The following is a 17,354-nucleotide window of genomic DNA, read 5'->3' as shown; positions in this document are numbered from 1 at the left end:
CGCAGCGTCCCTCTCTCACACAAAGACTCTCTGGTATTGAATATGCATTACTAGTATTCCAAGTTGCACAATTTAATAGGCCTGATAGTGAGAGGTGCTGAGTACCTACTAGTGCTCAGCATCTCTGATAATCAGGCAATTAGTGTCTATGTTGGCCCAGATTCTGAGAGCATGTGATACACAAAGGATTGCTGCATGTATCAAATTTAAATGGCAACAGGTTAAATGTACACATAGTTAAGTGTCGCTCAAGACCAAATTCAGCTTGACTGTTGACAGATGCAAGAAAATATAATATTCTCCAAGTAGGAGGCAGGGTTTAGGATCTCAAATGATGGCTAAAATATCATTTCTTTTATAGGAAAAAAGCTCTTACTCCTCTGTATTGCTGAATCTTTTGAATATTTGTGAGGGCCAAGGAAATGAAAAACAGCCTCTTCTATTAGTGAAAGATCCCCCTGACTTTTCCAGTCCAAATGACAAACAGAAGGCAGATTCCATCCTTCAAGTACTATGTTGAGTCATTGAATCTAAAGGAAACAATTGTCTTCACTATTTTTGTACATTTCTAAATCAAACCATGATTTTCTACTTAAAATCCTGACTATAGAGGGTTTGTCAGAACCAGAAAGTGCATTTTTTCCAAGATCCCTTTTCTGTGATGTGTTTAATTATGAAATCACATTAGACACCACAACCAAGATTTTCAAAAATGGGTGCCTAAAGTTAAATTCCTAAGGCCATATTTGGGTAACTAAAAGATGAACTGATTTTCCAAAGGGCTGAGCACCCAGCGGCTCCCATTGAAATCAGCTGTTAAATATTTAGGTAGAAGATCCAAAGCGTGACCAGTTGTAAGATAACAGTTCAATCTGGGGGTGAGGATTCCAAGCAAGTGCATAGGAAGGCTGCTCTTTGTAGGTCTATCTGACTGGAAATCTGATTGTTGTTATCGTAAATGCAGGGCACTTTACAGTGTAGCTATAGTCAGAAAAGTGGCCACATAAAAGTGGCATCATCCCCATATTCAACATGCTGCATATGCTCCCCTCAATGCCTGGCAGTTGCATCTGCTTTACTGATACAAACACCTTTCCATTCCTGTGGAGCCATCACAGCTATGGAAGAGCAATTGGGAGTCTATTCTGTTTAATGCACATCAACAAGGCCACCAGCTAAATTCTAATTACACAATCTTTATTACTGCTCTTATAGAAAAGTCCTAATAGAATTCTACAGAAGTGCATTAGGGTTCTAGAGAAATTACTCAAATACCTGAAGAATTTAATAGAAAATAATCATCTTTCTATATGTTTCTGTACCATCCTATAGGTTTCCATAGCATGGAAGCAATTTTCTATTAAATTCTATGGGATAGTTAAAAAAAAAACTATAGAAAAGTGAAAATTTACTACTAAGTTCCATAGGACCTATTCATAAAGGAAGGAATGACATAAGTAGCAGGAAGAATCTGGCTGGATTTTTATATCCATGGAAGAATTTGTAGTGCCACCAGTTAGAAAAAAAATCATATTTTTGATTTTTAATTTAGCAAATTTGGGACTCAATCCAACTCCCACTAGAATCAAAGGAATGTCCCCAATGACATGAATGGGAATTGGGCCAAGGCCAAGATGCAGAAGTTAAATGTTGACAATGTTCCTATTAACTAAATGAATACCCCAGACATTTTTCTCATATCACACACACATCAATTTAGCCTCTATACACAGATGATTCAAGCCTAATGCATGAAGTGTAAAGGAAAATTCAGTGAACAGCAAACCTGCAGGCTGGATTAACCGAATAGAATGAGGAAAAGGAGGGGAAAAAATGAGTTGACTTTCTCCAGACCTAAGACTGATCTTTTATTTTGACCTCTGAGTCATCCTCTTGCCTACAGAACTGTGATTAACTACAATCATGGCCGCATTAGATTGATTAAATTGCTCCCCTTTGGCTAGAGCAGCTTCTTTCCCCCCCATTCTCCATGGACCCTGTTAAGCCACATGGAACAGATTCAACAACCTGAGCTCTAATCTGTCTGCTTTCCTTCTGCCTTTGCTAGGCAGGAATAGGTAGCCCCCCTTCAGCTGTTTCATTTGATAAATGGGGTCCCACAGTGTGTCTTCAATCACGTTTGTTTCCTTAATGTAAAAAGATGTCAAATGCAATTGGAGAGAACCTTTCCGAAGAAGAACATTCCAGGCCCGATGCTTACTTACACAAAGGCCCTTTTACGTCACTTTGGCAATATAATAATACCTAGCTCTTATCTAGTGCTTTTCATCAATGAGAACTTAAAATAAAGGGGTCTGTATGTAAGGGAGAGTCAGGTTCTAGGGCTGTCGATTAATCACAGTTAACTCACGCGATTAACTGACAAAAATTAATCGCGATTAAAAAAATTAATCGTGATTAATCGCAGTTTTAATGACCCTGTTAAACAATAGAATACCAATTAAAATGTATTAAATATTTTGGATGTTTTTCTACATTTTCATACACATTGTATTCTGTGTTGTAATTGAAATCAAAGTGTATATTATTTTTGATTATAAATATTTGACTGTAAATATACTGTTTATAAATGATAAACAAAAGAAATAGTATATTTCAATTCACCTCATACAAGTGCTGTAGTGCAATCTCTGTCGTGAAAGTGCAATTTACAAATGTAGATTTTTCTTTGTTACATAACTGCACTCAAAAACAATACAATGTAAAACTTCAGAGCTTACAAGTCCACTCAGTCCTACTTCTTGTTCAGCCAATCACTAAGACAAACAAGTTTGTTTACACTTACAGGAGATAGTGCTGCACTCTTCTTATTTACAATGTCACCAGGAAGTGAGAACAGGCATTTGCGACTCAGAAGCTGTCAATGATAGCATGACAGCAATATATGTAAGTACTATTTATCTACATTTTCCTACCTGTGCAATCAGCCAATCCACTAGTTTACTGGCAGGGATGACTGATTTGTAGGTCTTCAAGTGGTAGTCTCGATCTCTTAGGTCAAAGAAAATAAGAAACATCAGTATAAAAATGTACACATTTCGATTAGGCTGGATAAATGAGTAAATTATTACAATCTGTATTTTCTGCAGGAAAAGGAATTATGGATGGGAAAGACCTACGGGGTCAACTAGACCGTCCCTGTTTTGTGTAGCATCGTAACTAAATAAAATAAAATAAAAAAAAGTAGAAGCTACTCTGCTCTTCTAGAAGAAAGGACCGAGATTTAAACTAGGGAAGATCTCACAGCCTGGATGAGAAACATATTCCAGATCAACAACATGTCCAGCTTCAGATCCACATTTGTCTGAAACTTGGCATTTAGATTTTATTTCCCACCATATCCAGGGAGAAGAGGTCAAATACAGTGTTTTTTAGAATTGCCAGTACATAGGACTTCTAATATGGACCAGCACCTCTACACTCCTGCTCTCATCTAGAGCAGCACCATTCCTGAGACAAAGAAAAGATACATTTATAACTCACTGCTCCTTAGAGGCTTTGTCCATTCCAGTTCCAAGATCATGGAAATAATTGATGCTTTGGGTCTTTATGAAAATAAATTTGTCTCAAGTCTCTAAAGCAAGGGGGATTAGGTGGCTCAGGACATTGGGATAGAACGACTTTTACCTTTAGGTCACTGGATCGAATACATCCCAGGGCAGTAGTGAATGAAAGCTGTTTCCATTTTATGGCTGTTCACTGGCCTGGGTGAAATGAGTTTGGTGAACTTGATCCAATTCCTCGTCCCACATTGCAAAAGCCATTACTGCAATTAATTTGCATTAATTGGCTTGCTCTTGTTGGCAGTCTCAGCAGAGAGGCCAACTGCTGAATGGGCCATGGAGGATGAACTCCCCTCTCAACCCAGAGGTGGTCCTTCCAATTCAGGTTTGAGGTCGATTGGCACAGTTTTGTGGGAGAAACTTTCACAGCTACTTCCAGGATGTACCTGTTCTATAGCTCAAGAGAAGATTTTACTCTCTGGTGCTATCAACTCAGCCCCTTTCATTAGCACCAAACTATACAAAAGATTTTTTAAGACAAAGAAGAAAAAATCTAAAATTAAAATTCACCCTACCCACATTTTTCCTTTACTGGTCACCTACAGATGCGACTGTGCTGTGTCTGGCTGTTTTAAATAACTCCAACCTGCATGTTTGCATAACCCAGAAAGTAAGAAATCAGAAGGGGAAGTAACACTTCCAGAACTTGAAAAAACAGCGTGACATTTCCAGAAATGTGTGTCCTCAGAACAAAAGCTTTCCCCATAGTGTTTACACACATTTTTTGGCCTGGCTTCCAGTAATGCACTAAGTCCAGCCCAAGCTGTGGGAGTTATGTGGGCACCTTCCCCCTCTCGCACACTTATCATGAGCAAATGTGCTTTGGAAATGTCAGAATAAGAAAGCAGAGTATGAAAATATTGAGCTCTAATGAATAGGGTTTTCCAGATTGTGAGAGGTGGCTCCTCGCATTTTAATGTTGGACAGCAGAGTACAGGGAGAGCTTTGACACTGGGATGAAAGGGCTAACATTTCATTAGCTTTGGGCTCTTGGTCCAAGGCCCAGTTGCTCACTGCTGCCAGTTAAATGCTTCTCAGGAAGGATGTCTGGACCTAAACTCACTGACACATCAGCTGCAGGTGATGCCACTACATGAGTGGCCACAATATGGAAACATATCTGTGTGAACGCCTGAATCGCAGCCAGTCGCCCTGCCTCAGACAAATTAAAGTAGCATGATACCTACTGCCCCCATAACACAGGGAAGTGTTGTCTACCACTCACACACTAGTGCCAGGGGAATAAACAAATACTCTTGCTATGACCCTTACCGTCATTAGCTGGTCAATCATCTATTGCCGGTCTTCCACAAATCTAACAATTTTCTCTTTAGACACCCTCCTCACATACTTTGCTGTTGAGGCAACGCTCTCCAAAGTAAGACATGCTCTGCTGCCAGTGGGGCAGCATCAAATTTTGCCCCAAAGCTTTGTAAAACCATCGGTGGGTGGGAACAAACTGCAAAGGCAGATGCTGTGTCGAGGCCACTGTGTTTTCAGTAAAGGGAACGGATTAGGGTTGTGACAGAGGAAATATCCACAGAGTCATAAAATCAGGGACTTCTTGTTTCCCCCCCAATACTTCTGGGCATTTACACCCAGATATTCCAGTTTCAGCAGGTTTCCCAGCTTGTTAGAATGTTAAGCATGCTCTGAAAAGTGAGCTTCCTCAACCAGAAGCTTATGACAGCAGGAACGGTAGGATCAGAAGATGCCAGACAGAGCAGTGATCGAAAGGCAGAACAGGTGGGTATTGGGGCAACGAACAGCTGAATGGTGCCAGGTTGCTGCCTGCTGGGACAGGCTGAGACTTGTCATTAAGCAGGAGGATCAGAGATTCAGGAGTGGAAGACATCAGTCCACCCTGGGCAGATGGTAAGAAGAGTTTGTTTGAAGGACGGTGGGCTTCAAAGAAGAGTCTGAGAGTGTTGAAGGTGTAAGTCTATCCATGAGGAGCCCAAAGTTTTCAGTGGCTGTAATTTTTCACAGTACCAGGTCATACTCCGTTTAATTCCATCCCATCATAAACTTGGATTAATCTTGAAATAAAAGGATGGCTAGAGAATCTCCTGGTAGCAAAAATGGTGCATTGTTAAAATGCCACAAGATGGACCCGTGGTGGTATTTCTTCCTTGCTGATCATTATCTCATGAGACTGCTGCATCCAGCACAATCCATCTGATGTTGTAGGGACCCTGAGGTCAGGGACATTTTTTCTTGGCTCACATTACTATTAGCTATTTCCGCTTTACATATGAATTTCTTAATGGATGAGGCACACACACAAACACACACACATTGCCACTTTGCCTACTCACGGCTGCATCACCCTCCAGGGTAATTGCCTTTTCAGTTAGGCAGAATTATGATTAAGTGTGTCCATTCTGCAGATAGAGCATTGTCATGCCAAAAGTATCTTTCACCGTGGAACATCTCCTGAGCAACTCAGGGACAGGAGGTCAACTCTGATCAAATTGGGACTCCAACCATACCCTATATTTGTTTTTCCCAGGGGTTATTCTTTGTCATTAAAATTGTATGAACCTTAAAACAGAAAGTTCCTGTGAGTGAAAATGTCCCATTCTCAACCATGGGCAGCGGAACAGGACATCCAAACACTTCATTCCGAACCTCACATAGGCTCATGACACAGGCTTCAGTAATTGCGGATCTGGACGTTCCATTAAGGCATTAAGGTTTAAAAATCCGATGTCTTGGAAGCAGGTTAACTAGTGCACCTCAATTAGTTCTATGCCTTGGGCTGATATTTGTTACACAAGGTCAAATTCCAAAGCCCCTATCCAGGCTATCCTCCTGCCGAAGTCAGTAAGAGTTTTTTGCCAAGGTCAGGATTTATCCCTTCGTGGTTTTTTATGAGACCTTTGCTTCAGCCTCTGAGTAAGTTTACATAACTTAACAAAACAAACAATACTGCCTGCAACAAGCAACAGCAACAGATGCACCTCCATGATCTGTCCTGATTCAGGCATCACTTATTAATATGCCCACTCTAACCCCAAACTCAGGAATATACCTGGGGTAAATAAATGCTCTAAAGCTAAGGGTTGTAATGAATGGGTAGAGAGAGCAGACTCCAGAATGGCCCTGAGACCAGCCCTCCTGAATTCAGTTCTACGGTCCTTCAGCAGAAGCACCTCTGCTAATCCCAGCTGTGGAGATGGGATGGTAGCAAAGGAGCCCGGATAAACTGAGCAAACTGTTTCATTCCAGGTTATAGGGAGAAAGAGAGAAGATTTCAAATGGCAGCATGTTACCCCCTTAAGAAAGACAGACACAACAGACAAGCAGAACTTACTTTATCACTGGAGTGTAAAGACTATGCAGTCGGCAATAGAGCCTCACACCCTAAGGAACAAAACAAATGTGGCTTTATAATTATGCACCAGATCCAGTGTTTTTTAAAAACCATACTGAATAGCTATAGCAGCTCTGGAACTACAGTAGTATGGCCCTGGACAACATCTTCTCATCAGGAGTTAGACTGATCAAATGTTTCTAGAAACTCTTCTCCTTCTCCTCTCTTTCCCCTTCCACTTCCAACAATCTCTCTCCCATCCGTGGCACTGAGGTTTCACTTCTGCTCTCTACCACTAACGTCCTCCTTTCCAGCACCCACCCCCATTCCAGCCCATGCAAACTGCAGCTGCTAAGATCACTCTGATTGAATCACACCCCTGTTTGAGTCCCCCTTCACTGGCTCCCCTAGTCTCATTTTACCAAGTGTGAGCTTCTTGTCTTCACCTCCAAGTACCTTCTCACCTCTCTCCCAGCTTTTCCACACTTGTCTCTTACTGTGTCACTCCACCTCCTTTGCTCTGCCAGCAATGGCAGCCTTGTACATCAGCTTCTCACACGAATAGCTCAGCTTATTCTATGCTGCTTCTTACCCATGGAATTACCCCTCTTCTCCTCCTGATCTTTCCTCAAGAACCACCTCTGAAGTGATGGCCATAAGAAATCAGCCAATTAATAACAGATTGAGGGGCAGATGGGGATCACACTGGAATTCACCTTAGATATATGTAAGTATCATTAAAAAAACCCTAAATATCTACACACCATTGCTACATCACCTCTCTTCTTAAACTGGAAGGAGGCTTCGGCTAGTATAAATTAGCCTATTGTGTTTTTACAGAATTCACACCCTCATCCTGACTGGGGGCTTTGGGTGCAACCATGATGTATGTAAATAATAATAATAATAATAATAATTTATCACTAGGCCTGGCTTTCTCTCCTAATCAATAGAATAATCCAAAATGGCATGAAAAGTGGGCAGGATGGGGAACGAGAGGGAGAATGTCTCCTACACTACCATGGTGGCAGAATGATACAAATTAGTGGTTTTACTAGCTTTGGACAGTGTGCTATAGTGCTGGTCATGGCCAAACAGATGTAAAAAAGACACTTTTCATAACTATTATTCAGAGTTATTATCAGGCTCCAACCTGCAAGGGAGATCAAGTACCTTGGACATGATATCTTCCAATTCGCTTCTTGGTTTATACGTTCCATCATCATACCGAAACCTGTACATCACCTGCTCATTCTTAAAGTGATGCTTATCTGAAACTGAAACCACCAGAGCAGTAATTAATAATCAGTCTATGCCTCCTCCCATGCCATGCATTATGACAGCACAGTATTTCTGCACGCAAAGAATCTACCATTTTCTACAGTCCCTCTGATGACGAAGGCTCACATTGTCAGGTTTGCACACACACAATTACCAGTCCTGCTGTTGTGCATACCTTGCACAGATACATTTCTGAATGTCTGGCCCCAAAGGGATGGTTCTCCAAAATGTTGCAATTTCAGTCAAGTGAAATACCCTGCAAAATGCTGTTCTCTTCCATCAAACCTGTTTCAGTTGTTTACAGCTTTGGAACCAGCTCCATTGAAGTCAATGGGAGTCTTTCCACTTACTTCAATCAGCTTTGAATCAGGCCCTTGCAGATTCTGTAACCCTACAACAGTCATTTTAACATGAATGAAATGATTTTTGCAGCTGCCCAAGGCTCTGACATAGGGATCTGCTGCAATTCCTAAAGGAGAGAGCATACTGGTGAGATGAAATACAGATGTTGGACGGATTCTTCCACCAGAGCACTGGTTTTTAATAAGGTGTTAATGGGCTCACTGATGTAATTAAATGGTGCTCTCCAGACACTACTTTGCTAAAATGGCCATTCTGCAATGGTGCAGCTGAGATCTTATTGGTCCATGCTGTATTATAATGGTGACTTGACGTGAGCATAGGAAGCAGAATATGATTCATTGGGGATAGGGACACGTCCCAAATGGAAAGATGAGTCCAAAACTGAAAGCAAATACAGAGGAAGGAGAAGGGCAAGGGAACAGAGCAACCAAAGCAGCAGGTAGAGATGAAGGAGAGGAGTGAGCAGTTCCAGTCATCCTTGTTATCTCGAATGAGTCATATGACCGACCAAAACTAGCTGGTAGCCCCAGGCCTTTTTCTGAAGCCCTATATTCTGGGCTGGGAACCGTGCTTGATGAATTGACTTAAAATGTGGTTTAAAACTATTTGAGACTAGCTCAATTTAGATGCAGTTTGGCCAGCCTACGAGAATGGGGATTCACTGGCTGGCCAAAGCTGTTTAAACTGAGTTAGCCTGAGCCAGTTTAGTCCCGGGTTTTTGTCTGAGCTGCACAGTGGACAGGCCCCACCCTTAGAAGACAAAGATTGTTCTTTTGTGGATATTTGGGGATGGGGAAGAACTACCTATAATCTACCTCCTGTTCTGCGGGTGTCTATAATGCTGCTTGCTCTCTTTGGCGGGGCGTTAAAGATTGTATAAAATTTCAAAGAGTGACGCTGGTTCCCTGTTGCAGAATCCAGTCACCGTTTTGACATAGGAACACAGGACATAGGATTGGAAGAGACTTGTAGGCTCATCAAGTCCAGTCTCCTGGTACTGAAGGCAACCCCATCATATAATCATGTTCATAAGCTTCTCAAGTCTTTTCATACATGGGGAATTTTTGATGCCCTCTGTGATGGCTGCTGACTCTTCCCTCATTGAGAGTCTGCATGCTCTGGGTCTGATACTTCTGAATCTGACTGAGAATGGGTCCTGCGGGGAGATCTCTTTGATCCTTTGTGCCCGGCACAGGTTAGGACAAAGTTCTGATGAAACTCCTTTAGTTCGCTGCTATGTGTACCAGGCTGTCACTTACACATCAGCAGCCTCAGATAAAGGAGCCAGGATTAAAGGAGATGAGGAGGAAGCAAAGTGATAAAATGCACAAAGCTCAGCACTCCTGCAAGTCTGTGATCTGCTATGGGTCTGTTCTGCCTTGCACAGAGTCCTGTTCCCAGAGGAGGTCAGGCAGGCTAGGAGAATCAGCAGTTTTCTCCCAACAGTCACATTATACCAAGGAAAAACAAAAGATAAGACACGTTGCCTAATGTGGGGCTACATTGCAGTGTTTTGGTTTTAACTCAATTCAAGATAAAGAGATGGATATTGTGACTCTTTTCATGTCAGTAAAACTCAAAGCCTAATTACAAGGGAAGTTTCCTCAGCTAAAAATAGGGTTGAAGGTGCCTTCTAAAGTATACCAATTGTCACCAGGAGACAGTGACAATAGGAGCTCTAGATACAGGCAATATTTTAAACAGTCATAGGGATCTGCTCTTTGTCAGGGGCCTCTGGAGGAGTGTAATATTTAACTATTTTAATTTCTCTGTGCTGGAAGATTTTGTTGGGACAATTGCTAAATCATATCTAAGAACCTCAGACCAATGCCAGGGTGGTCAGCTATAGTAGCTTGAATAGCTGTAATAAAATATCAATACTGGATCATGCATCCTCAGAAGAGTTTCTTGTGCTGTGCAAGCGATTGAGTGTGTGTGTAGAGTATGGGTATGCATGCAAAGGGATATCTGTGTGCATATGCACATGGGGTCATAGTTTCAAGGACAATTAGGGCTCCGTTTCTATTTAGGCATGTAAATAAGACATCAGTGTCACAATGGGAGCTCCGGGGTACTGAGCACTTTTGAAAATCTGGCCGCTTATTTTGTTGCCTAAATGGGAGTTGAGCATTTTTGAAAGAGGGGCTCTCATAGTGAGTGCAAACGAATGAAGGTGTCTGCACATGGGCGGTGGAAGTGTGTGTGCATGGGGAAATCTCATGCTGCTGGTATTAGCACACAGCAAATAAAGGTTTCCCTGTGTTTTGATTAAGAGAAGACAACAGACATCATTTCTTAACACTGTTATAATCACCTGGAAGAAGCCCTAGTGGAGCTGTAATGCCAACAGATTAGTGCTAAAGCAATACTAGTCTCATTAAATAGCTCCCCTATTTAAACTGGATTAGAGATTGCGCGGAAATTTAGGACCTTAAGGAATAAAATCCTTATTCCCTTGAGGAGCATTTTCCAGCCACATACACCTAATGGCTAGAAATGGGGCACCTGCTGTTTAAATTGTACATGACTGAGTTATTCTGCTTTCTGAAATGGAAAAAGAATGGGAAAGATCAGGAGAAATGTGGGTTTTGAAGGGCACAAAAAGCAGGAGAAAAATCATGCTTTACTAGAAATACAGGGAGTGGGTCAGATTTTCAAACAAGTCAGGTGTGCAAATGCTCACACAACTGCTCATACAAAGAGGCCTCAGAACCTTAAAAATCTGCCCTACGATTTCATGTAGAAGGAACATTTCCTGGGCTTCATCAACAAAGTCACATGACACTTTTAAAAAGATATGCGCTTGGAAAGTGAGCTGGAAAGGACAAATACTCCCCCGCCCCCATTACTACCTCACTCTATGGCTAGGAATCTCACGGCATAAGAAGAATACTGTGTGTCTATGAGAAAACACTCCTAACTTCTGCAGCTCCTCAGGCTGAGCCTCATTTTTCAAGGGAAATTGTCCAATGTCTCTGCACTCAGTCAGCCACAGACCCCACCCTGTTACTCAAGTCTCTGGTCTTTTCCTGAGTTGCACAACTTGGCTCTCCTCTCTCGCTTTCCATAGCAGACATCGAGAATGGACTTGTTGCTCAAGGCTGGATTTTTAAAAATACTAAGTGCAAATGAACACACAATTTTTCGGCCAGTGTGTGTGTGTGTGTGTGTGCGCGCGCGCAACTACTGAGATGGTACATGCAAGTCAAGTAATTACAGGCATAAATGGCCGACTAGATGTGTTTGTTTATCCAAAATCTGAAAATCTGGCCCTCAGAGTGCACTTACCCAAAGGAACACAAGTGCTTGGATTGTCATAGATGAGGGCACTGCACCTGGAATACTGTCCTTCTACTCCTTTGCTCAGTAAAACAGCTAAGAGGCATGGAGAAAGGATCCACTTACTCTGTAATGCATTTGTCTCAAACTGAAGGGTCACTTTTCCTCCATATGCCACTTAGGGTTGTTACCCAATCCCAGATTCAGAGACGGCCTTGATTTTCACAAGACTGTCACACAGCCTGTCATTGGAGAGATGCAGCCTTGCCTTAGGATGGATGCTGAGTCATTATGTTATGACACAACTACCACAAAGGTGGCCCCCTCATGTGTATAACTCCCATTAATGCTAGTAGGAGTTAAATGCCCTCTCACAGTGGGACAATGAGGATTTGATGCAAACATTGAGAGAAGCTGCTTGAATGTCATGTGAACAACTGCAAGTGCCTTTATACCAATGTCTCCAGTGTCTTACTAAGATCTGGCACCTTGCTATGACACAGAGCACTCACCATGATGAATGATGCCATTTTCCAACAGGGCTTGTCCCAGGTTGACCCCTTCCTCCGGCTTGCTTATCTCCCCAATCTCCATGAGCCAGGATACAAACTCACTGCAAGGGGAAGTAGAATAGCAAAAGCAATTAGCTCTCTCTCCCTAAGGGCAAGCAAACATGACTCTGCCAGGCATTAACCAACCACTGGTGACTCTCTTCTTGAAGCACCGCATTAACATCTACACGACATTTCGGCTACAGTACACAGAAGGGAATGACGGCGCCTCTTCTAGACAGCTGGATTGCCTACATTTCTGTGGGAAATGCTATGTGTAGTAAGAGGAGGCCCTGAGATATAAACCTTGGTATCAGAGGCCTGGTATGAGGCCTAAGGCCTGAACTAAAGTAATGGTCAAGACTTTGCTAACATAAAGCAAAGTTAAGCTGTGAGCCAGAGGCAGGCCCTGCTCACAGAAGCTGGCAAGGAAAGGGCTGATGCTGCAAAAAGAGACATACCTAAAAGGTACTGGACACCAGATATCAGAACATTCGCATACTTGTACATTCCACACACAACAAGGAACAGGCTGACCCATCCCAATGACAGGGCCAAAAGGGGAATATGATGAATAGTGTTGTTTTGTTCGAACCAACATGTACAAGGTGAGAGGCGGCACCTTACTACGTAGAGGGGTTGTACCTTGCTGCATAGAGGGGTTGCACCTCAATTCGTCAGGAGTGATGTGTAACTTGTTTGTATCTGTGTATAAGAATGCATCCCTGAGTGGATATCTTTGTCCAGCCAAGGGGGCAGTGGAAAGTCCTGCCACTGACTGAGCTGAGTCCATTGCCAAGAGGCACTTTCTCGTAGTATGCCCGGTAGACTAAGTAAACTACGGGGAACTGCAATTGTGTCCAAGGTCGCAATAAACCTGGCCGAGGTGCCTTCGTACCTTACTAGAGTCTGTGGTCATTGGGGGTTCTCGTCGGGTTTGCCGTGTCAGCTATCTGCAGAGCTGGAACAGCACACAGAGGGAACACACGCACGCAGCCGAGTGATATCAACATAGGAGAAAGCAGAGCACCACACCGGTAGCATCTAACAACACTCTGCATTTCCCGTGGGAAACATTTCCCTTAATTCTCCATAACTAGCAGACTTGGAGGGAAAGAAGATCCAATTGGTTCAAAAAGGGCTACAACAGGGACTTATTTTAATGAGCACTCCAGACTCCCAAATGAGAGCAGGAAAGGAAAGTATATTGATGCCCTTAAAAAACAATAAATCACAGACAGGAAAATGATATTTTTACCCTGGTATCCATCAAAGCAATGTCCATGGCTTGAACTGAAAGAGATATTCATCTTACTTCATTGGGTCTGATTCGCTCCCTCACTGGTTTTGCACTGGTGTAACTCCATTATCTTTAATAGAGTTACATCGTTACAAATGAGAGTAGACTCAGAGTGAGTTCAAGTCCTGTTGATAGGCTAATTTAAGGTCACTGCATTAAAGCTGGGGCCTGTCTTATAATTAAATGATTATCAATCTCTCCTACCCTACTAAAAGTTGGTGGTATGAGGGATACTAATGCTGAATGAGCAGGTGAACCACAGTGCTTTGACACATATCTTGTTTCTATGATGAAGGCAGAGCTGCAAACATGGGCAGAGGAAAACTTCTGAATACAGCTAGCTATGTTGTGTGTGACTCAACTAGAGTGGCAGTGTGTATAGAGAATATAAACTTTGCCAGCCTGATGAATGGGACACTGGCAGTGCCATTGGGGGACCTAGCAAGTTTGTCAGTTTAATCAGGGACTACACCAGAATGTGTAAAATTAATCGAAAAGAACAAAAGGAATATTTGAAAGCAGAGCAACATATGGGAACTCTGAGTTCAGTAAACCAGTTGGGTGTCTGCCAATTTGTGTAGGGCTGTTGCTTATCAAAACCAGCATCCGTGCCTCCAATTATGGGCTTTTACTGCAGCATTTTTAGTCTTTCTGTGTTTATCACGGGCTGACTCATCCCAGCCTAGGTAGTGTAACTGTTTTGCTTTTAGAACAACAATAAAAAACAGCTTCAGCTTGTTGAGGGACTACCATGTAATTGTAACGGCAAAACGAAAGCAACAAAACTGCTTCGTTACACCAGCATAATCTCATGGAAACCAACATTTTGTAAAAAGACCAGAGTAAAACAGTGATGTATCAGGCCCAACATCTTGGTCTCCCAGTGATTCTGAATAAGAAAATAAACTATCAGAGAGATGGGTGGGAATCAGATGCTTCACTCCCATTCCTGGAAATAGGAGTTGTGCTACCTAATTATGTGCCTGCAAAATTGCATGCATGTTCCATTGTATCCCTCTGACATAGCTCCCAATAGGCTTTGCAGGCGCAAATGATACACTTGTGTGCTAACAGGTGTTTGCACATTTTAATGTTTGTACATGCCCTTTAAATAACCTGAGGTGTTTGCAGCTGCAAAGTCCAGGTGCATACTTGCCAATGCATGATTTTGTGTGTGCACAAATAAAAGCTGAGGGTTGGAAGACTGGCACCTAACTCTTTAGGGAAAGAGTATGTGAAATAACTCCTGTATGGAGAGACAAACACTATGAACTCCTCTTGGAGCCCAGGGGATCCTTTGCTTTCCCCCATGGATTAAAGGTGAAGAAGGGTGGGATGTGTCTTTTCTTTGAGCCAGTCAATGCTGCTCCTTGTCTGCCAGAAGGGATCATTAGCAAATGAAATGAGGAACTAAGCCCCAGGGACCCATGGGAGACCGAATTAGACACACTGATGTTCAAACACATTTAGTGCACAAATTAACATGCAATTTAATTGTAGGCGAAGTTACCTGCAACATGGAAGTCATGGAAATCAAGTAACTGTGTGTGCAAATGGTCACTCAGCTGTCTACCTGGCCATTTGCACATGCAGTTCCCTTATCGCCATATGCATTTGCACTAACAGAATCCATGCGACCCCGCCCTCTCCTGCCTAACAAGTGCATGAGGTTAAAATTCCATCATCCTGTAACCTCCTTGATTGTCCTTCTTTAGCTTCAAACCGATGTTTTTTTGGCAACAGTCCAGCAGCTGCCAATATTTCTGGGTCACATACTTCTCAGAGTTTATTAAGCCTACAGAGCAAACACTAATTTTGCTTGAGAACCAAAATCCATAGAAATCTTAAGGTAGCACTTAAGAAAACCATCTCACTTTGCTAAAGGCTTCAGGGTCTTCGGAGCAGCATTCAGTTATTTTTTCCCCATCAGCTCTTAGTTTTATACTTAAAGAGAACTGTTTTATACTGGGGAGTCCCTCAAACTCCAGGGATCTAGTTCTACACAAAAAAAGCAGAAGCTGGAAAGGCTGTAGCTTCCCTCTCAGATCTGAGGGGGGGGAGGGGGAGATCCTCATAGGGTATAAATTGTCATAGCGCAAATCAATGAACAATTTGTACCAACTGAGGGTCTGCCCCCTGGTGTCTACACATGGTTTCACTCCCAGGTCTGTATGTCTGGAATGGGGCACACCACTCTAGAGTTTAGCCAGAGGACCAGCACACAGCAAAATCTACCCTAGGGTGACCAGATGTCCCGATTTTATTGGGACTGTCCCGATATTTGCTTGTTTGTCCCGCATCCCGACCAATGTTCGGTCGGGACACAGGACAAACAAGCAATTTTGCCCTCCGCTCCGGTGCACAGGCGGAGCCCGGAGGGGCTCTTGCCCCCCACCCCCAGCCCCGCCCCTCCTTCCCCCATTGGATCCCTCCCCAAATCCCCGCCCTGGTCCCGCCCCCAGCCCCGCCCCCTCACTGCCCCATTGGATCCCTCCCCAAATTCCTGCCCTGGCCCCGCCTCTTCCCCAAGCACGCCGCATTCCTCCTCCCTCCCAGGCTTGCACTGATCAGCTGTATGGCGGCGCAAGCCTGGAGGGAGGGGGTGGCCCCCAGCACTCACCCTGCAAACTGCTCCAGTCCAGCTTCTCCAGGAAGGTGAGCACGGCCCAGCAGAGATCCCGCAGCGGCTCCCTCCGCCCGAGCCCCGGGTAGAAGGCAAGGTAGGCCTGAGCCTCCTGCGCCGCGCCCATGGTGGGGAGGGTGGCCGGGAAGCGAGCCAGGCTGCCCCGGGGATCTAGCACAGCACGTGGGCTTGGCAGCTCCAAGCCGGGGCGCGCTCAGCTGTTGCGGCCACCATAGAGTCGGGTGGAGACAGGGCTGCTCTGCCGCCGGCTTTTTTTTTTTTTTCCTCCGACGGCACACCTCCCCTCCCCCCCCAAATATTTCATCTTTGTCATCTGGTCACCCTAATCTACCCTCAAGTTAGGGTTGCCAGGCGTCCGGTTTTCAACCAGAACGCCCGGTCGAAAAGGGACCCTGGTGGCTCCGGTCAGCACTGCTGACCGGGCCATTAAAAGTCTGGTCGGTGGTGCAGCGGGGCTAAGGGGCAGGCTCCTTGCCTGCTCTGGCTCCGCGCGGCTCCCAGAAGCGGCCGGTATGTCCCTGCAGCCTTAGGCACAGGGGCAGCCAGGGAGGCTATGCGTGCTGCCCCCGCCCCAAGTGCCGTCTCCGCAGCTCCCATTGGCCAGGAACCGCAGCCAATAGGAGCTGTGGGGGTGGCGCCTGCGGGTGCGGGCAGCGTGCAGAGCCCCCTGGCCACCCCTGTGCCTAGAGGCTGCAGGGACATACCGGCCGCTTCTGGGAGCCACCCGAGGTAAGCGCCGCCCAGAGCTCGCATCCCGCACCCCAACCCCTGCTCCAGCCCTGAGCCCCCTCCCGGAGCACGCACTCCGCACCTCCTCCCAGACCCCAACCACTGCCCCATCCCTGAGCCCCCTCCTGGAGCCCTCACCCCACATCCACTCCTGCACCCCAACCCAATCCTGGGCCCCCCTTGCACCCAAACTCCCTCCCAGAGCCCACACCCTGCACCCCCTCCCGCACTCAAACTCCCTCCCAGCACTCCGAACCCCTCGGCCCCAGCCTGGAGCCCTCTCCTGCACCCCAAAACACTCATCCCT

The 17,354-nt window shown here is 44.5% G+C and overlaps 1 protein-coding gene across 1 annotated transcript in view; it reads right to left on the bottom strand.

Annotated features, from left to right (window-relative positions):
• Positions 1–17,354, bottom strand: part of PREX1 (phosphatidylinositol-3,4,5-trisphosphate dependent Rac exchange factor 1) — a 219,947-nt gene that overhangs the window by 61,221 nt on the left and 141,372 nt on the right. Inside the window, exons 11-14 of the mRNA XM_065414327.1 lie at positions 12,336–12,436; positions 8,074–8,177; positions 6,901–6,950; positions 2,937–3,012 (exon numbers count right to left, since the gene is read on the bottom strand). Coding sequence (XP_065270399.1) covers positions 2,937–3,012; positions 6,901–6,950; positions 8,074–8,177; positions 12,336–12,436 — 331 coding nt within the window. The remainder of the gene's footprint in view (positions 1–2,936; positions 3,013–6,900; positions 6,951–8,073; positions 8,178–12,335; positions 12,437–17,354) is intronic.

This window comes from Emys orbicularis, chromosome 12 (assembly GCF_028017835.1).
Source record: "Emys orbicularis isolate rEmyOrb1 chromosome 12, rEmyOrb1.hap1, whole genome shotgun sequence".
Classification (NCBI taxonomy): domain Eukaryota; kingdom Metazoa; phylum Chordata; order Testudines; family Emydidae; genus Emys; species Emys orbicularis.
This window is presented reverse-complemented; position numbering and strand designations above follow the sequence as displayed.